The 21,713-nt window shown below is 45.2% G+C and overlaps 1 protein-coding gene across 1 annotated transcript in view; it reads right to left on the bottom strand.

Annotated features, from left to right (window-relative positions):
* Positions 1-21,713, bottom strand: part of LOC145352698 (stAR-related lipid transfer protein 9-like) — a 300,938-nt gene that overhangs the window by 21,951 nt on the left and 257,274 nt on the right. Inside the window, exons 28-31 of the mRNA XM_080202937.1 lie at positions 3,485-3,599; positions 2,371-2,468; positions 1,745-1,809; positions 758-963 (exon numbers count right to left, since the gene is read on the bottom strand). Coding sequence (XP_080059063.1) covers positions 758-963; positions 1,745-1,809; positions 2,371-2,468; positions 3,485-3,599 — 484 coding nt within the window. The remainder of the gene's footprint in view (positions 1-757; positions 964-1,744; positions 1,810-2,370; positions 2,469-3,484; positions 3,600-21,713) is intronic.

Below are 21,713 nucleotides of genomic sequence, written 5' to 3'. Positions count from 1 at the left end.
ACTGGAGTGTGTGCAGGTGACAGAGCGGTATGCACTTTTGATATTTGTGTAGCAGTGGTCTACGATATTTGGGCCTCTGGTGGAACAGGAGATGTGTTGCTGGAGATCCTCACTGTGGCTATCAAAGTAGGGATACCAAGAAGCCAATATGTCCCATATCCTCGGGTTAGAGAATCTAAACATTATCGTGATATGTACTTGAAAACGCCAGCTCACCAAATTTAGCGGGCATTGTGCTATTGCCATCAGAAGCGGTAGGGCTGCTTAGGCCAAGAAAATGGAAATTCTGGGACTGCAAAATAAAGAAGCTCCTCATCTCTGCTCAGCAATGATATGGCATATGTAATGAGACCAAATCCTGCAAACAGGATTATGCCAAACCAAATTTATGTCAGGACCATACTAAACAGAGCTTGCAAACAAACAAGGAAAGCAAACTTCAGAAAGCAAGTCAGTGAGGGCATGCAGGTTACTCCAGCCAGCTTTAAGAGAAACCCCTTATATATTGGCCCATGGAATGGCCTGTGCATAGAAATAACAATGGTGGTGCTTACAAGGCATGGTATCTAAAGTATTGGGACAGATTAAGATCAACTGCCAGATCTCCCAATTGCTCAGAACAACTGACCTCTGGAAGACCAGAGGCCATGGAAGTAATTGCATAAAATTTCTCTCAACACACTTTTTCTTAAATCTTCATTTTTCAAGTGATATTATTTTGCTGTTTCAGAGAGCCATTCAGAGTAGTAGACCTTACCAAGCTCAATGCCATTTCCCAGTTGTTGATGTACTTCCACAGTTTTTATTGTCTTGTCATACAGCTGCCTCTTACTATGATCTTTCACCATGCACCACACACAGTGCAACGGTTTCTCAATTACGCCAACACCCATAAAACCATGTTTGGTTGGAGAGATGTACTGTTTATAGAACATCAGGATTCCTTTTTCTGTGCAGTGATACCTAATAAACACAAATAATATTGAAATTATACAACATGGGGATCAGAATAAAAAACAATTCCTCTCTTCTGCCTTTGTGCAGAGTTTGCAGTACTGAAGGAGTGCAGCATTGTTGGATGAGATGTAACAGCACACACAGTTAAAATGCGAGTCTTTACAACTGAGTAAAACTAAGTTGTAAAGACTCGCATTCTGATCAGTAATCTGTAAACTGTGTGTGCTGTTATATGCTCTGTCTGAGGCCAGAACTCTCCATTCACCTGACAAAGGGGCAAACCCCGAAAGCTTGTGAGTTTACTATCAAATAAATTGGTTGGACTTAAACCTGGTGTTGTGAGACTTCTTACTATTTTGAAGAACAGGGGTTTGCGCCCCAGTGCCCTACCCAATATTTATCCCTCAACCAATATCACCAAGATATATTCAGTTGAATTCTCAAACCTCTCAGCTGCATGTTTCCCGTCAGCGGGAGGTGATGCACTGCTCATGGATTTACTGTCCCCTCACGCTGGCCAGAAACCAACAGGCAGGGGTGCGCTGCTAGCTGGACTGGAGAATCTCACTAGCGTGAAGGGCCAGAGAATTCCAGCCATTATTTATACTTATCACGCTACTGCTTCTGGGAGCTTGCCAAGTGCAGTTTGGCTGCCATTTTACAACAGTGACTTCAGTGAATGTGACACCTTGAGATTGGGAAATGTATGATAGGAATGCAATTCTTCAAAAGACTGAAAGGGTAATTTTTTTATATCCGCTTTACTTGTCAGAATGATTCCACCTACCTCCATCCTGCTGCTGATTTGCCATTAAGAAGGTTTCTGAGATTGTTGACAGAAGCCACCATGATCTAAAAGATAATACAATGTATTTCATGAATATGAATAACAGACATCAAGATGTAAAATATCGGTACTTGATGGCTTTGGGATTTCAAATTTCTGATCTCTATCATTCACAGCAAGGGCAGCAGGCCCATGGAATAACAGCATCACCCAGTTTTCTTTCCAAGTCACAGCCAAGGGCAACAAGGAATGGGTAATACATTTCAGCCAAGGCTTGAAGATATTGATTAAATAATGAATAGCAAAAAACAAAGCATGGAGTATGGCAAAGTTTGATCACTGATTTGAGCAGAATCGGTTGATCCTGGTTGGGAGAAATGCTGTTACTACTGAATTCAATACCCCTGGATTTCAAAGGATTAAGTGGCTGATGGGAGGGTTTCGGGTTGGTGCGGGAGTAGGGGGGGCGGTGCTGGTGGAAGAGGTCACCTTGGATTTTACATACTATCCAGTTACCCCCTGTTGGAACAGTACTTATAGAGACATTATGTAAAGACAAAACCAGATTAAGCTATGATCCTCCCAAGCCTTTTCATCAACACTATCAGAAAGCTGGGAAAACCTACCTCTGCTTTAACAGAAGCGACAGTGTGAGTTGCCAAATCCTGGTACTTTTTAAGGCAGTTGGAATTTGCTGTGCGAGTGTTGTCTTTTTCACTATTTCCTGGAATTGATGCAAGAAAATTACATATACAATATTCTTTATTGGTCCCCATTGAAACATGTTCAGCACTCCATATATTTAAGAAGACAAATGAAATTGCTGTTAACTCTTTGCTTTGCCAGATGCCATAGCCTTTATAAAACCACATGATCTCCAAGGAATATTGAAGCAAGAGGAGATCATTGGGTTTTAGTGAAAAAGTCAGTACTATATATTCACAGGTTTTAAAAAGGCAAAATGAATGATTGTGGTCTCACCTTGCTAAGCAACCAGAGGTGACTGAAAAACTGTGTGGCCTTGCTGAGATTACATGTATGTGCAGTTTGGATGCCACTATTTCAGAAAGAGCATTTAGTTATTGGAGTGGATACAATGGCAGTTATTCAGTTATTGGAGTGAATACAGAGATGGATGTTCAGTTGTTGGAGTGGATGCAGAGATTGATATTCAGTTATTGGAGTGGATGCAGAGACGGTTTTTCAGTTTTGGAGTGGATGCAGAAACGGTTATTCAGTCATTGGAGTGGATACAGAGAAGAATCTTCAGTTATCAGAAAATGCTGGCAAATCTCAACAGCTCTGACAGCATCATAATTTGCTTTTATTCAGTTATCAGACCTGGGTATAGAGAAGGATATGCTGTTTTGGAGGTGTTTGAGTTAATAACAAGCTTTATTTGACATGATTTTTTAAAACCACATAAATTGTTCTTTTCAACAAAATTCATCAGTTTGAACTAGTCAGTTGCTCAGCTTAGGGACAAAAATGGCCTTGGATGAAGAATGATAATCAGTGATGAGCAACAGGACAGAATTGGAGGAGTGTCAATTTCTTGGAAGGTTTGGAGGTTGGAAGAGATAGGAAGGCCATGAAAGGATGAGAATTGTTAAATTCAGATGTTGCTGGACTAGGAGCTGTAGGTCAGCAAGCATGTGACTGGTGAATGGAAGTTGGTGCGGATGGATACAGGCAGCAGAGCTTTGGATGTCTTTATGAAGGATGTTCACTATTACTCACCACGCAAACTTTGGATGGTTTCAGTTGCTGAACGTTCTGTTACATTAACCTGCAAATTTCGATATGCTGTGCATTGCCCTCTACTGGGTATCATGGGATCACTGCCACTTTTGTTCTAGTATCAAAAAGAAAATGATGAAATAGTGAGGAGCTGAAATTCCTTGCTTTATAAATCACATTCAGATAGTGTAAAAATAGCAGTAGAAATCTGAACCCAAATGTCTGCACAGCAATGAAGCTTCATTCATGACTCCTCTGCCTGTGGAATTCTACAGGCTATTTTTATATTCACAGCAGTGGTCGAAACATCTAGTCTATTTTTTTATACACAGAAGGTTAAAATCCACTAATAAGGCAAATACCTCTTCACCATCTACAAGACACAAGTCAATAATGTAAAGCAATACCCAAAGTTTAACACCATCCAGGACAAATAAGCCTGCTTAATTGGCAACATATACACCACCTTTAAAACATTCACTCTCACCACTGCGGTGACTGCGATTAGTACCATCTTCCAAACCCAGAACCTTTGCCACTTATAAGAACAAGGATAGCAGATAGACAGGAACATCAGCCCCTACCAGTTCCCTTCAACTCACACATCACTCTGACATGGAACTATATCACTTGTTGTAGGTAAAATAATACCTCTGAGACTGTTAGTGAGTCAAAGTACAGCGGCTTTATTACAAAAGCATTTGGGAGAAGCAGGTTCCTAAAAGTGGTCTGCCAAACTTATCCCCAAATACAAGTCAGTGTGAATATTTATACTGTATAGTCCCGGTCCTAGTCATGACGCAGTTCTTCCTACTCCAGTCATGACTGCAGCTTCCAGATCCAGTCATGACCACAGTTCTTCCGGCTTCAGTCATAATCGCAGTTCCATCCTTGTGTAATCGTAGCTGTTCTCAGCATGATTCCTCCTTCAAACAGTTGTTATTGTGTTTCAGCATCTGTAGCTGTTTAGTTATGTTTAGTTAACACACAAGCCTGCACAAACAGAAGGGTTGCAATGCTCTTGCACAAATTCCAGGTACAAAATTTATTAATACTTTCCCTTCTTCAGTCCCCCCTTTTGGTCAGGGTCAGGTCCGAGCATGGCCCCAACACCAATTCAGAGCCAAATGTTACTGGCATGTGGGCCTACCTCCTTCGTCAGGAGGTCTGCCTCTATACTTGCACTTGGCATAATCAGGACTGTTACCGTTTTACAACAAGTGTTCAATAATGCCATACAAACACAACAAGCAATAACAATGACAATTAATACAATCAACCCATGCATCAGGTATGATTCCCCATGACCTGAACCATTGCTCCAGCCATCCCAGAGAGAGTTATAATTATGGTATTGGCTCCCTTCATTTTGTATTGTCTTTGCTACTCATTTGATATGATCTGCTAAACGAGTTATATTTTCTGAATCATCTGGGATATACCTGCAGCATTTGGATCCAATTATAGAGCATGTTCCTCTCTGGGAGGCTAACACATAATCAAGTGCCAATCTGTAAAGCAACAGTCCGGATAGACATCATAGAAACCCTACAGTACAGAAAAAGGCCATTCAGTCCATCGAGTCTGTACCAACCACAAATCCACCCAAGCCCTACCCCCATATCCCTACATATTTTACCCACTAATCCCTGTAACCTATGCATTTCAGGACACTTAGGGGCAATTTTAGCATGGCCAATCAGCCTAACCCGCACATTTTTGGATTATGGGAGGAAACCAGGGCACCCGGAGGAAACCCATGCACACACGAGGAGAATGTGCAAACTCCACATAGACAGTGACCCAAGCTGGGAATTGAACCCAGGTCCCTGGAGCTGTGAAGCAGCAGTGCTAGCCACAGTGCTACCGTGCCACCCAAACAGCTAGAACCTTGGCTGATACCTCAGAGATGGCTGTGCTCGAACCCGTTTCTAATTTCATTTGCAATCCTCTCTAAGGTCGAAGCCATATGTATAAGCTCCTGAGCTGCTTTTGCTGTGCCATAAGGTGGGCAGGCTATCATGAAGAACTGTGCTGTCTCACTAATGGCTCGTTTAGCCCTGAGCAGGTGTATCTCGGAGTGGTCCCGTAAGTCAGAGTAATGGTGAATCTAGAGCACCACATATGCTAAATAACTCGATCCTGCCCAAATGCATGCAAGCCATGGATAGGCATTGCTTCCACTGACAAAATAGGTACCATTATATGCAGTCATGTTGCTCACAGAGGAGAGGTTGACCAGAACATCGGCTGTGGGGCAATGGATTGTAATCTGTTGCACCAAAGCTGAAGTGCCACTGGTGACATTAACCTGCTGAGTACAGTAGCTACGGCCAATGGGTATGGTTCCGTTTCGTACCAAGCAGACAGATCCCTTTTGTTGGTTTTTCACAACGAAGTGGGGAGGAGAGTCTGACCTTATTATAGCTCGGCTGGTAATGTTTCTTAAAGGCTGATAGAATGCACCGTCCGCCTCCTAACCCCAAAACAGCATCGCTGTCGCTGACACTGAAAGTACCTTACATAGTGGTGCTTGATGGGGTTGTAAATGTCACTTTCTTTGTCCCCTCCTGGGTTCCATTCTGATTCAAAATCCATTCTACCATTTCTGGAGTTGACAAAGGGATAGGGAATAAAAGACTTCCCCCTTTCCTCCGTGGATGGGAATGTGTGAGCAGACCCAGCACTTGCTCAAATTTGACTGTCACACAAGTGGGACATATACACAAAAGTGTTCACGTGAGGGAGTCCGATTTTAACGGATTGGTGCAATGACCTCTTGGATTAGCCAAATCTCGTGTTGATGTATTCACTCCCCCAAGCCCTCTGTTGCCAGACACAGGTCCATCCCAGTCCCTCAGCTAAACACTGGAAATTCCAATTACGCCAAGTTACATTGCACGGGAGACCCCAATCACCTCGCCCGTCCAACAGAGTTGGCAACATGGTACACTTAAGGAATCCCGAGCAGCAGTCCCTACAGGTTATCTCCCAGGAGCCTATTCAATGTGTCGGATGGTTACAATAGACAGAGTCATCGTTACAGAGATGCTTGCGATGCTCTATCCCCAAGTCTACACAATTCCATCTATACTTTCCCCGTGACTGGCAGGACAAGAGTTGTGAGAAGCAGCAAGAGAATCATCCTATTCCTTAATTATAACCTGTGTGAACATTATACAATGGATCAAAGGCTATATTGCCCACGTGCAACTTCCTGCACATCCAATCAGCTTGCATGGAGAGCAGTCATTTCATGGACCTGTGAATTAAGTACATTACATACTTTTCTAATTGGTGCCGATATATTCTTTCAACTGAGTCCAATATTTCCAGACGCCCCTGCCTTGCATATCTACGCAGGCACAGGTATCGCCACTAATTATGACCTCATAGGGGCCATTCCATTTGGGGGCAAACCCAAGCTTTCCAGGTAACATCTTCAACATTACCTTGCTGCCTGCCAGGGGTACCTCAGGGGTCTGTTCTAGCTCATTTTGCTCATCCTTCACTATTTGGTTTTTCCCTTACTGTTTTTCGCATATCCTTCAGTTGGGCACTTAGTTCTAAAACATAACGTCTAATCCTGTCCCGTAATGAGCCTACATCTGCCCCACCGGTAATAATGGACTTGGGCAGTTGCATAGCCCTTCCGGTCATTAGCTCATATGGTGTTAGCCCGGTGGTTCAATTCATAGTGGCTCTGAGTTTCATTAATATGGTCCATCTTTTTCCCCCCGAGTCCTGCATGGCCTTTGCTAGGGAGGTCATAAGTGTTCTATGGAATCGCTCCACCATTCCCAAACTTTGAGGGTGGTAGGGTATGTGAAATTTCTGTTTTAGCCCCAGCAGTTGACATCTGGTTTTTACTGCCCTCCCTGTGAAGTATGTGCCTTAATTGGAGTCTATTTGTAATGGTACCCCCCACCTAGGGATAACTTCCTCAGCTAATATTCTCGTCACCATAGTGGCTGAACAATTTTTAGTTGGGAATGCCTCTACCCATCTGGTGAATTGGTCAATTATCACTAAGCAGTAGGTTCTCCCGTGTGAGGGAGAGGTCATGTAAAGTCAATTTGTAGATGTTCCCAGGGACCCTTAGGGCGAGGCTGGTGCCAGATCCTGATTTTTACAGGCCTCCCTGGGTTATACTGGGCACAGGTTACGCACCGATGACAATACCGTACAATATCCCATCCCATTCCTTTCCACCGCCACTCCTTCCCTATACTGGTTATAGAACATAGAACATTACAGCGCAGTACAGGCCCTTCAGCCCTCGATGTTGTGCCGACCAGTGGAACCAATCTAAAGTCCATCTAACCTACACTATTTCAATATCATCCATACGTTTATCCAATGACCATTTAAATGCCCTTAATGTTGGCGAATCCACTACTGTTGCAAGCAGGGCATTCCACACTCTTACCACTCTGAGTAAAGAACCTGCCTCTGACATCGCTTCTATATCTATCACCCCTCAATTTAAAGCGATGTCCCCTCATGTTAGCCATCTCCATCTGAGGAAAAAGGTTCACACTGTCCACCCTATCTAATCCTCTGATCGTCTTATATGCATCTATTAAGTCACCTCTTAACCTTCTCTCTAATGAAAACAGCCTCAAGTCCCTCAGCCTTTCCTCATAAGACCTTCCCACCATACCAGGCAATATCCTGGTAAATCTCCTCTTGTACCCTTTCCAATGCTTCCACATCCTTCCTATAATGCGGCGACCAGAACTGTACACAATACTCCAACTGCGGCCGCACCAGGGTTTTGTACAGCTGCAACATGACCTCCCAATCTCAATCCCTCTACCAATAAAAGCTAACACACAGTACGCCTTCTTAACTCTATCAACCTGGGTGCCAACTTTCAGGGATCTACGCACATGGACACCAAGATCTCTCTGCTCAACCACACTACCAAGTAACTTACCATTATCCCAGTATTCTATATTCCTGACACTCCTTCCAAAGTGAATCACTCGACACTTTTCTGCATTAAACTCCATTTGCCACCTCTCAGCCTAGCTCTGCAGCTTATTTATGTCCCTCTGTAACCTGCAACATCCTTCCACACTGACCACAACTCCACTGACTTCACTGTCATCCGCAAATTTAGTAACCCATCCTCTACGCCCCCATCCAGGTCATTTATAAAAATGACAAACAGCAGTGGCCCCAAAACAGATCCTTGTGGTACACCACTAGTAAATGAACTCCAGGATGAACATTTCTCATCAACCACCACCCTCTGTCTTCTTACAACTAGTCAATTTCTGATCCAAACCACTCAATCCCATGCCTCTGTATCTTCTGCAATAGCTTACCGTGGGGAATCTTATCAAACACTTGAGAATGGCCAAAATGTGGCCTGTCCACACAATGGCCCAGTGGGTTGCATGCTGGTAGCAGAATTTGCCCTCAGGACCCCTGTACCATTCTCGATCGATGCTATCAGCTCCAGTCCCTGAGTGACAGGCAAAGGGATTGCTGGCTGCCCTTGGCTGACTCAGTGAAGGGGTTTTTAGGGTACCTTAACCATCTAGGAATGCATCTAATACTGGTGGAACCTTCTGAACTCTGAGAGGCGGGCTTTCAGCCTGACTCTCCATCCAGCAATTGCACCACCACTGAGGGAAGGGGGAACAGCAGCTGAGCACAAGCTAGCGCACACAATAGGAGAAGGAGTGCCGATGGGAATCCCGGAGCCTGCGATACAGAACACAGCTCTCATTTTTAACACACTGGCAATCCTCAGAGGAGCAGCAGGAGGTTGCAGAGGGAGCTATAGAACATAGAACATAGAACATAACAGCGCAGAACAGGCCCTTCGGCCCACGATGTTGCGCCGACCAGTTACAAAAACAATGACCCACTAGCCTATACCAATCCCTTTTCGTCCATAAACCTATCCAGAGATCTCTTAAACGCCCCCAAACTAGACGCATTTACAACTGCAGCAGGCAGGGCATTCCAATCCTTCACCACCCGCTGGGTAAAGAACCTACCCCTGACATCCGTCCTGTAGCTACCCCCCCTTAATTTAAAGCCATGCCCCCTCGTGCTAGCTTTCTCCATCCGAGGAAAAAGGCTATCACTATCCACCCTATCTAAACCTCTAATCATCTTATATGTTTCAATAAGATCCCCTCTTAGCCGCCTTCTTTCCAACGAAAACAACCCTAAATCCCTCAGTCTCTCCTCATAGGACCTCCCCACCATACCAGGCACCATCCTAGTAAACCTCCTCTGCACCCTCTCCAACGCCTCCACATCCTTCTTGTAATGCGGGGACCAGAACTGCACACAGTACTCCAAGTGCGGCCGCACTAGAGTAGTGTACAGTTGCAACATTACACTGCGACTCCTAAATTCAATCCCCCTACCAATAAACGCCAAGACACCGTACGCCTTCTTAACAACCTTATCTACTTGATTCCCAACTTTCAGGGATCTATGTACACACACACCTAGATCCCTCTGTTCATCCACACTATTCAAAGTCCTCCCGTTAGCCCTATACTCGACACATCTGTTGCTCCTACCAAAGTGAATTACCTCACACTTCTCCGCATTAAATTCCATCCGCCACCTCTCGGCCCAGCTCTGCAACCTATCTAAGTCTCCCTGCAGACTATGACACCCTTCCTCACAATCTACCACACCTCCAATTTTGGTGTCATCAGCAAATTTACTAATCCACCCAACTATACCCTCATCCAGATCATTAATAAAAATTACAAACAACAGTGGCCCCAAAACAGATCCCTGAGGCACACCACTCGTAACTGTACTCCATGATGAATATTTACCATCCACCACCACCCTCTGTCTCCTATCTGATAGCCAATTCCTGATCCAACTTCCTAGATTACCCACAATCCCATACATCTGCATTTTCTGCAGAAGCCTACCATGGTGAACCTTATCGAACGCCTTACTAAAATCCATGTATACCACGTCAACTGCCTTACCCCCATCCACCTCTTTGGTCACCTTCTCAAAAAACTCAATAAGGTTAGTAAGGCACGACCTACCCGCTACAAAACCATGTTGACTATTTCTAATCAATTCATTACACTCCAAATAACTATAAATCCTATCCCTAATAATTTTTTCTAAAACCTTGCCCACAACAGAAGTAAGACTCACCGGTCTATAATTCCCGGCAAAGTCTCTGTTCCCCTTCTTAAACAATGGGACAACATTCGCTATCCTCCAATCCTCCGGGACTACACCAGAGACCAATGACGACCTGAAGATCTGAGCCAGAGGCTCTGCAATCACCTCTCTAGCCTCCCAGAGAATCCTAGGGTAGATCCCATCCAGACCAGGGGACTTATCTATTTTCAGCCCCTCAAGAATTTCCAGCACATCCTCTTTATCAACCGTAATACTGTCTATTTTACACCCCTGCAACCCAATGTCCTCCTCAGCTATATTCATGTCCCCCTGCGTGAACACCGAAGAGAAATATTGGTTCAATACTTCTCCAATCTCCTCCGGTTCCACACACAACTTCCCCCTGCTGTCTGTAACTGGCCCTAATCTTGCCCTGACCAACCTTCTGTTCTTGACATACCTACAGAACGCCTTAGGATTCTCCTTAATCCTATCAGCCAAAGTCTTCTCATGTCCTCTTTTAGCCCTTCTCAACTCACTCTTCAACTCCCTCCTAGCCAATCTAAAGCTTTCTAGTGCACTATCTGAGCCCTCCAATCTCATCCTAACATAAGCCTCCTTTTTCTTTTTAACCATCGACTCAACTCTTTTAGTGCACCACGGTTCCCTAGATCTACCAAATCCACCATGCCTGACAGGGACATACCTATCAAGGACTCGCAGTAGCTGCTCCTTGAAAAAACTCCACATTTCAGACGTTCCCAGTCCCTGTAATCCCCTAATCCAATCCATGCTTCCTAATTCACTCCTGATAGCCTCATAATCGCCCTTACCCCAGCTAAAATTGCTGACCCGAGGTTCATGCCTATCTCTTCCCATCACTAAGGTGAACGTAACCGAATTGTGGTCACTATCACCAAAATGCACACCAACTTCCAAGTCTAGCACCTGGTCTGGCTCATTTCCCAGCACCAAATCCAATATAGCCTCACCTCTAGTTGGCCTGTCTACATACTGAGACAAAAAACCTTCCTGCACGCTTTGTACAAACACTGACCCCTCTAGCGAGCTAGAACTATAGCAACTCCAATCAATATTCGTAAAGTTAAAGTCCCCCATAACAATTACCCTATTACTTTCACTCCTAACCAGGATTGTCTCCGCAATCCTTTCCTCAACCTCTCTAGAACTTTTAGGAGGTCTATAAAAGACTCCCAACAGGGTGACCTCTCCTCTCCTATTTCTAATCTCCGCCCATACTACCTCAACTGACAAGTCCTCATCAAACTTTCTCTCCGACACTGTGATACAGTCCTTGACTAGCAATGCTACCCCACCCCCCCTTCTACCTTCTTCTCTACTCCGACTAAAGCATTTGTACCCCGGAACCTGCAACATCCATTCCTGACCCTGCTCTATCCAAGTCTCAGAAATGGCCACAACATCAAAGTCCCAGGTACTGATCCACGCTGCAAGTTCATCCACTTTATTGCGAATACTCCTCGCATTAAAGTACACGCATTTCAAACCCTGCTCCGCCCCACCCCCACTATGCCGTGCCTTGCATTCCCCAACTATGCCCCCCTCACTTTCACCCCCTTTCCTCACTATCCCTCCCCCCCTCCGAATCAGTTTAAACCTTCCTGCATCGCTTTTGCAAATTTACCCCCCAGGATATTGATTCCCCTCTGGTTCAGGTGTAGACCATCCCTCTTATAGAGGTCCCACCTTCCCCAGAATGAGCCCCAATTGCTCAAGTACCTGAACCCCTCCCTCCTGCACCATCCCCTCAGCCACGAGTTCAAACTTTCCCTCTCCCTATTCCTCTCTAATCTATCCCGTGGCACAGGCAAGAGTCCAGATATAACTACTCTTTCTGACTTCGCCTTGAGTTTCCACCCCAACTCCATAAATCTTTGCTTAATATCCCCTTCCCTTAATCTCCCTATGTCATGGGGACATATGGGATCTGCAGTGAGTTTCTGCCCATCGAGCTGACTCCAATCTCTGCTGCCTTCTCCAGAGACGTTCCTCCCTGGCAGGCGGACTGATTGGAAAACCACTAAGCAAACACCGGCACAATATGCAGAAGCTTCATCGGCTGCAGGATAGGGTGGTGGCGGCTTAGAACACGAGAATGTGAGAACCAGGAGGAGGAGGCCATTCAGCCCCTTGAGCCTGAGTCACCATTTGATACAATCACGGCTGATCTCATCTTAGCCTCAACTCCACTTCCCTGCCTGCTCCCAGAACCCTTTAACCCTTCTGGAGTGGTACAGTGGTTAGCACTGCTGACTCACAGCGCCAGAGACCTGGGTTTGATTCCCAACATGGCATTCTTCCCACATGTGATAGTCCATTATGTAACTGCGTCAGAGTATGCTGGATACACTCTGGCACTAGAACTTTATCATTTAATCTCCATATATCCTTCAGCGTAGCTCCCTGAGCTTTCCACCTCACATGTTCTTCTTCAGGTGTATCAGCATGTAGCTGTGAGATGTCTGTCGGAGGTTCAACTGTAACCAAGGCGGCCGACACGGCTTGCACTTCTGTTTCTAAGGCTGATTATGCCGCTTTGTTGGCTGCCTGGTTTCCCTTAAAATATACCATTCAGGGCTTTGCTTATCTTGTTCCTTTTGGTGTGCCTTTACCTTCAATACCGTGGCTTCCAGTGGGAGCTTGCTGGCGTCCAATAAGGCCAATTATCTGTCCATGCTTGACTGGAGTGCCTCACATTGTAACAAATCCCCTTCTTTCCCAAACAGTCATGTAGTCACGCACAATTCCAAATGCATATCTACTGTTGGTGTAAATGTTGACCCTTCTCCCCGTCGCCTCAGTAAAAGCCCGGGTCAAGGCCACTAGCTCTGCCACTTGTGCTGACATACTTCCCTCTATCCTTCCTGCTCGGACCACTTGTAAGTCCACGTTTATCACCAGCCATCCTGTTCATGGTGACCCATCTACATACTTCCGTGACCCATCCACAAGCAGGGTCTCCTCCGGTGCCTCCAAGGGCACATCCTTTATTCTATTTTCCTCTATCTCATCTATGTTTCCGCACGTGTGTGGTTTCCCTTCACCTAACATTCCTTTGGCAGGGTTCTCTCTCATGTCTTGTACAATGGTGATGGACTTGCGGGGGGGTGGGGGGGCGGGGGGAGGCAGCGGTGGAAGAAGTACTGCCTCCCACTTTGCCCTTTTCATATTTGAGACAGATCGTAATTTTCTTGTGTTTAACATTTCCACCAAGGTATGTTTGGTGCGCAGGGCTATATCTCCTGTCATGACAACGGGCTCGCTGACTTTTACTGCCCATGCTGCACAATCCAGCTCGGTTACACACCAGGGTAATCCGATTGCTACGGGGCCCTTGGCTGCAGAATAATATCCTATCAGCCGCTGTTTGTCCCCACGGGTTTGGGTTACCACCATCGAATAGAACCCTCCTTCGTTGTTACAATAGATATGAAAATTCTTACTAGCATCTTGTAACCCAAGTCCTGGGGCCAACATTAATCCTGCTTTTAGTTTACTATATGCCTCTTCCTGTTCTGATCCCCATTCCACAACTTCTAGAGTGGGTTCCCCCCCTTTTAATAGCCTTTGGATTGGCTCAACTAATTTGGCATATTCTGGTATGAAGTTGCAGCTGTAATTAAACAATCCCAAAACCTTCCTCACTCCTCAGACAGTTACTGGTCTTGGCATTTGTTGTATCACCGTTTTCCTGTCTACTATTTCCTTGGTCCCGCTGGATATTAAATGTCCCAAATATACTACCTGTGTTTTTCCTATTCCTAATGTGAAGATTGGCAACCCTCATGAGGAAGACAAGGTTTCGGTGGAACAAGTAGCTCACAATTTGACAAATGGAATCCATGGAATCTGTTTTTGTCACACCTGTCATTTATTACGTACTGCGATATGTTTGACCACAAATTGCCTGATGGTTTACTTATCCTGAATGTTAGAATACAAGATAAATATTGTAAACTGTTCTATTGTTCTGAATTTGCATAGTAAAGTATATTGCTTGTTCCAAATCCATGGAATCATGTGGCTTTACTCATTTAATTGGTGTCTTGACTTTTGAGCATTATCTACTTTAAATAAAATGTCATTGACCCTGAACCAGATCTTCCTCCACATCCCAGGTCTGGTCAAGTATCTTCTTGGAGATCAGATATAAAAACAATTGTGTTCTATTATATAGTTTTTTTTGAGTAATAAAAATACATAAATCTGATATTTTTAACCTCAGATGCATTTTACATGATAAATATTCTGTTCCATTACTGAGAGTGCTGCACTTTCAGAGGTGCTGCCTTTTGGATGAGACCTTGGCTACTTGAAGCTTGACACCCATCCAGGACAAAGTAGCCCACTTGATTGACACACATCCACAAACATCCACTCCCTCCACCACCGATGCTCAGTCGCAGCAGTATGTACTATCTACAATTCACCAAAGATCCTTAGACAGCACCTTCCAAACCCATAACCACTTTCATCTAGAAGGGTAAGGGCAGCAGATACATGAGTTTGGGAGGTCATGTTGCAGCTGTACAAAACCCTGGTGCGGCCGCAGTTGGAATATTGTGTACAGTTCTGCAAGTTCCCCTTCAAGCCACTCATCATCCTGATTTGGAAATATAACGCCATTCCTTCACAATCGCTGGATGAGAATCCTGGAATCCCCTCCCTAATGGCGTTGTGGATCAAGCCACAGCATATGGACTATAGCAATTCAAGAAAGTAGCTCACCACTACCTTATCAAGGGCAGCTAGGGATGGGCACTAAATGCTGGCAACACCCATGTCCCACAAATAAAAACACCCTCTCATAACAGAAGGAGATTGCATGAAACTTTTTCAAATAACAAGAGATAACCCTTGGTGGCCTGACTAATATTTATCCCTCGATCAACATCACTGAAACAGTCCATTATAGTCCAGTCATTATTTAATTGCTGCATGTGGGAGCTTGCTATGCACAATTTCTGGAACGTTTTCCTAGCAGATTGGAAAATTACAAATGTAACACCTTTATTGCAGAAAGGAGACAGACAGAAAGCAGCACACTTTAAGCAAGTTAGCCTAGCACCTGTCACAAGGAAATTGCTAGAATCCATTATTAAGGAGGTTATATGGCAATTGTATCAAACATTTTTTCAAAGTTTATGAACTCGCATCAACCAGAAGGATGTGGAGCTTTAGAGGGAACACAGAAAAGGTTTACCACGATGTTGCCTGGCATGGAGGGTATTAGCTATGAGGAGAGATTGAATAAACTGGGGTTGTTCTCCCTGGAAAGGCAGAGGCTAAGGGATGATAGAAGTTTATAAAATTATGAAAGACACAGATAAGGTAAACAGTTGGAAACTTTTTCCCAAGGCAGAAATGGCAATTACAAGGGGGCATAATTTCAAGGTAAGGGGAGAAAGGTTCAGTAGAGATGTTTGGGGAAGTCTTTTTACACAGAGGGCCATGGAGGCCTGGAATGCACTGCCAAGTGACGTGGTTCAGGCAGATGTTAATGACATTTAAGACTTATCTGGATAAACATATCAACAGGCGGGGAATAGAGGGATATAGGCGGTATAGGGCAAAGTGATCGGCACAGGCTTGGTGGCTGAAGGGCCTGTTCCTGTGCTATGCTGTACTGTTCTTTGTTCTGAATTTACCCATGATACCAAGATAAATAAGACAATAAGTTGTCAAGAGGAGATAAAAGGGACGTAGGTAGGTTAAGAACATAAGAACATAAGAAATAGGAGCAGGAGTAGGCCGACTAGCCCTTCGAGCCTGCCCCGCCATTCAATAAGATCATGGCTGATCTGTCGTGGCTCAGTTCCACATTCCCGCCCTCTCCCCATAACCCTTAATCCCCTCTCTTATCAAAAACCCATCAACCCGCGTCTTAAAAATATTTAGCGAGGTAGCCTCCACCACTTCAATGGGCAGAGAATTCCAGAGATTCACCACCCTTTGAGTGAAGAAGTTCCTCCTCAACTCCGTTCTAAACCGCCCCCCCTTTATCTTGAGGCTGTGCCCCCTAGTCCTACTATCCTTTCTGAGCGGGAAGAGTCTCTCCACCTCTATCCTATCCATCCCATTCATCATCTTATACGTCTCAATGAGATCTCCCCTCATTCTTCTAAACTCTAACGAGTACAAGCATAGTTTATTCAGCCTCTCCTCATAGCTCAACCCCCTCAACTCCGGCATCAGCCTCGTAAACCTCCTCTGCACTCCCTCCAAGGCCAAAATACCCTTGCGTAAGTACGGCGACCAAAACTGCACACAGTACTCCAGCTGCGGCCTCACCAATGCCCTACACAGCTGCAGCAAGACCTCCCTACTTTTATATTCAATCCCCCTCGCGATGAAGGCCAGCATCCCATTCACCTTCCTGACCACCTGCTGCACCTGCAAGCTGGGTTTTTGCGACTCATGCACAAGGACCCCGAGGTCCCTCTGCACTGTCGCCTGCTGCAGTTTTTTGTCACGTAAGTAATAATCCTTCCTACCATTATTCCTACCAAAGTGGACCACCTCGCACTTGCCAACATTAAATTCCATTTGCCATTTCCTGGCCCATTCGCCCAGCCTATCTAGGTCCTTCTGCAGACTCTCCACACCCTCCGCACAATTTGCCGTTCCACCAATCTTGGTGTCATCAGCAAATTTCAACACCATACACTCGGTTCCCTCTTCCAGATCATCTATATAAATGGTAAATAGCCGAGGCCCCAGCACCGACCCCTGGGGCACTCCACTAGCCACCATCCGCCAATCCGAATAGCACCCATTGACCCCCACTCTCTGCCTCCTATTTGACAACCAATCCTCTATCCACGCTAACACCCTACCCCCAACTCCATGTCCCCTGACCTTCTGCAATAACCTCTTGTGAGGTACCCTGTCAAACGCCTTCTGAAAATCAAGACAGACCACATCCACCGGCTCTCCTCGATCCACTGCCCTAGACACATCCTCATAGAACCCCAGTAAATCTGTCAGACACGACTTCCCTTTAACGAAACCGTGCTGCGTCTGCTCTATCAAGCAATTGCCCTCAAGATGCCTCGCTATTTCCCCCTTGATGACGGATTCTAACATTTTACCTACAACAGACGTTAAACTAACCGGCCTATAATTCCCTGCCTTTTGCCTGGCACCCTTCTTAAACAACAGCGTAACATTAGCCGTTTTCCAATCTTCCGGCACTTCCCCGGAATCCAGTGACGTCTGGAAAATAACCACCAAGGCATCCACTATCACCTCCGCCATTTCTTTCAGAACCCTCGGATGCATTCCATCCGGTCCTGGGGACTTGTCCACAATCAGTCCCTCCAGTCTGTCGAGCACCGCCTCTCTAGTAACAGTAATGTCATTAAGACCCTCTAGTCCTACCACCTTTCCATCTCTAACACCCGGCAAATTATTCACGTCCTCCTCCGTGAAGACAGACACAAAAAAGTTATTCAAGACCTCAGCCATATCCCCATCCCCTACCACTAAGTCCCCCTTCTCATCCTCTAAGGGACCAACGTTCACCCTAGCCAGCCTCTTCCTTTTTATATATTTATAAAAACTCTTGCTATCCTTTTTTATATTAAGCGCTAGCCCAGCTTCATAGTTTCTCCTTCCCTTCTTTATCAACTTCTTTGTCAATCTTTGTTGACATTTAAACCTCTCCCAATCCTCTTCTCGCCCACTACTCTTAGCTACTCTAAATGCCTCCGCTTTTAATTTAACACTTTCCTTCACCTCCTTCGTTATCCACGGCTTATTACCTCTCCTCCTACTGTCCTTTTTGACCATCGGAATAAATTTCTGCTGAGCACCAAGAAAGATCTCCTTAAAGATCCTCCACTGCTCCTCAGCAGACCTACCTTCCAACGCGCTCCCCCAGTCCACATTCGCCAATTCTTCTCTCATCCTACCATACTCCCCTCTGTTCAGACAAAGGACGCGCGTCCGGGAACCCACTTTCTCCTCCTCCGTCTGCACCAGAAACTCCACCATACAATGATCACTCTCCCCAAGAGGATCCTTCACCGCAAGGTCCCTAATTCTACCCGCCTCATTACATAACACCAGATCCAAGATCGCTTGCTCCCTTGTCGGCTCCAACACACACTGTTCAAGGAAACTATCCCGGCAGCATTCCAAGAACTCCTCCTCAAGCCCACCGCGTTCAACATGGGTTGACCAATCAATATGTAGATTGAAATCCCCCATAACTACGGCCGTCCCATTCCTGCACGCCACACTTATTTGCGCGTTAACAGCCCGCCGCACCTCCAAGTATAAAAATTTGACAGAACATAATGGGGAACATGTGAAATTGTCCACTTTGGTAGGAATAAAAGAAAATCAATATATTATTTAAATGGAAAGAGACTACAGAATCTTAGGGGACAAAGGGATCTAGGTGTCCTGCTCCACAAATCACAAAATGTTAGTAGGTACGACAATTAATTAAGAAGGCAAATGGATTGGTGGCACTTATTGCAAGGGGAATGAATCACTTGCCTGAACCACCTCATTTGGCAGTGCATTCCAGGCCCCCATGGCCCTCTGTGTAAAAAGACTTTGGTAAGAATTCTCACAACACCAGGTTAAAGTCCAACAGGTTTATTTGGTAGCACAAGCTTTCGGAGCACTGCCCCTTCATCAGGTGAGTGAGAAGTTGTGTTCACAAACAAGGCATATATAGGCACGAACTCAAGTTACAAGATAATGGTTGGAATGCGAGTTTTTACAGGAGAAGACAATGAGTGGAAAGAGGGTTAAGCACAAGTTAAAGAGGTGTGAATCGTCTCCAAACAGGACAGTTAGGGAGATTTTGCAAGCCTGGCAAGTCGTGAGGGTTACAGATAGTGTGACATGAACCCAAGATCCCAACTGAGGCTGTCCTCGTGTGTGGGGAACTTGGCTATTAGTTTCTGCTCAGTGATTCTGCATCGTCGTGTGTCATGAAGGCTGTCTTGGAAAACGCTTACCCAAAGATTGGAGGTTGAATGCCTGTGACCGCTGAAGTGAAGTGACTGCTGACAATGGATGAACGGACACCGCTCGACAATCACCAGGCAGGAGTGTTCCCTTCCTATCGGGGAACACTTCAGTGGTCACGGGCATTCAGCCTCTGATCTTCAGGTAAGCGTTCTCCAAGGTGGCTTTCACGACACAGAACAACGCAGAATCACTGAGCAGAAACTGATAGCCAAGTTCCGCACACATGAGGATGGCCTCAACTGGGATCTTGGGTTCATGTTACACTCTTTATAACCGCCATGACTTATCTGAGCTTGCAAAATCTCACTAACTGTCCTGGCTGGAGACAATTCACACCTCTTTAACCCGTACTTAACCCTCTCTCCACTCACACTGTCTGTACCTTTAAGACTTCATTACCTGTAAAGACTCGCATTCCAACCATTATCTTGTAAATTGAGTTTTGTCTATATATGCCCTGTTTATGAACACAACTCCTCACTCACCTGAAGAAGGAGCGACACTCCAAAAGCTTGTGCTACCAAATAAACCTGTTGGACTTTAAGCTGGTGTTGTGAGACTTCTTACTGTGCTTACCCCAGTCCAGCGCCGACATCTCACATCATAAAAAGACTTCCCACATATTTCTACTGAACATGTCTCCTTGAACTTATGCCCCCTTGTAATTGTCATTTCTGCCTTGGGCAAAAGCTTCCAACTGTTCACCTTATTTATGTCCTTCATAATTTTATAAACTCTATCAGGTCATCCCTCAGCCTCCATCTTTCCAGGGAGAACAATCCCAGTTTATTCAATCTCTCCTCATAGCTAATACCCTCCATACCAGGCAACATCCTGGTAAACATGTTTTACTGCAGCTATACAGGGCCTTAGTGAGACCACACCTGGAGTATTGTATACAGTTTTGGTCTTAATTGCAAATTTTGTTGGAAGCGGTTCTGAGAAGTTCAACTGACTTATTCCTAAAATGAAAGGCTTATCATAGAAGAAAAGTTGAACAGGTTAAATCTCCGGGTGCTCCGGTTTCCTCCCACACCCCAAAAATGTGCTCTCAGGCTGATTGGTGTAACAAATTGTCCCTAAATTAGTCTTCCCTCAATCTTCCCCAATAGGTGTAGGCAAAGGTCATAGGTAGAGGAGGGCACTCAATGTTAAAATGGTGGTGCAGGCTCGTTGGGCCGAAGGGCCTATTTCCCGTGCTGTGTTATTCTTTGTTGTTTATAACCACTGGTGTTGAGAAAAATGACAACCTTACTGAAATACAGACGATCCTGAGAGCATTTGACAGGATGGATAACAGGTGAATGTTTCCTCCTGTGAGACAGATTAGAACATAGAACATAACAACGCAGTACAGGCCCTTCAGCCCTCGATGTTGCGCCGACCAGTGGAACCAATCTAATGACCCTCTAACCTAAACTATTCCAATGTTATCCATATGCCTATCCACTGGCCATTTGAACGCCCTTAAAGTTGGCGAGTCCACAACTGCTGCAGACAGGGCATTCCATGCCCTTACTACCCTCAGAGTAAAGAACCTACCTCTGACATCTGTCCTATAATTACCACCCCTTAATTTAAATTGTTAGCCGTCACCATCCGAGGAAAAAGGCTCTCACTATCCACCCTATCTAATCCTCTGATCATCTTGTATGTCTCAATTAGGTCACCTCTCAACCTTCTTCTTTCTAACGAAAACAACCTCAAGTCCCTCAACCTTTCCTCATAAGACCTTCCCATCATACCAGGCAACATCCTGGTAAACCTTCTCTGCACCCTTTCCAATGCCTCCACATCCTTCTTATAATGCGGCGACCAGAACTGTATGCAATACTCCAAGTGCGGCCGCACCAGAGTTCTGTACAGTTGCAACATGACCTCATGGCTCCGAAGTTCAAGCCATCTACCAATAAAAGATTAGAACTTCTAAAAATAAGAGGTCTTTGTTTTAAGACAGTGATTAGGATCTCTATGGTCATTATTCTGCAGAATTCTCTTCCACAGAGAGCAGTGGAGGGTGGGTCGTTGAGTGTATTGAAGTCAAGTTAGACAGGTTTTTGATTGATGAGGG

Source organism: Carcharhinus amblyrhynchos, chromosome 14 (genome assembly GCF_965287045.1).
Source record: "Carcharhinus amblyrhynchos chromosome 14, sCarAmb.v2.hapA, whole genome shotgun sequence".
Classification (NCBI taxonomy): domain Eukaryota; kingdom Metazoa; phylum Chordata; class Chondrichthyes; order Carcharhiniformes; family Carcharhinidae; genus Carcharhinus; species Carcharhinus amblyrhynchos.
The sequence above is the reverse complement of the archived record's forward strand: the minus strand, read 5'-3'. Positions and strand labels throughout refer to the sequence as shown.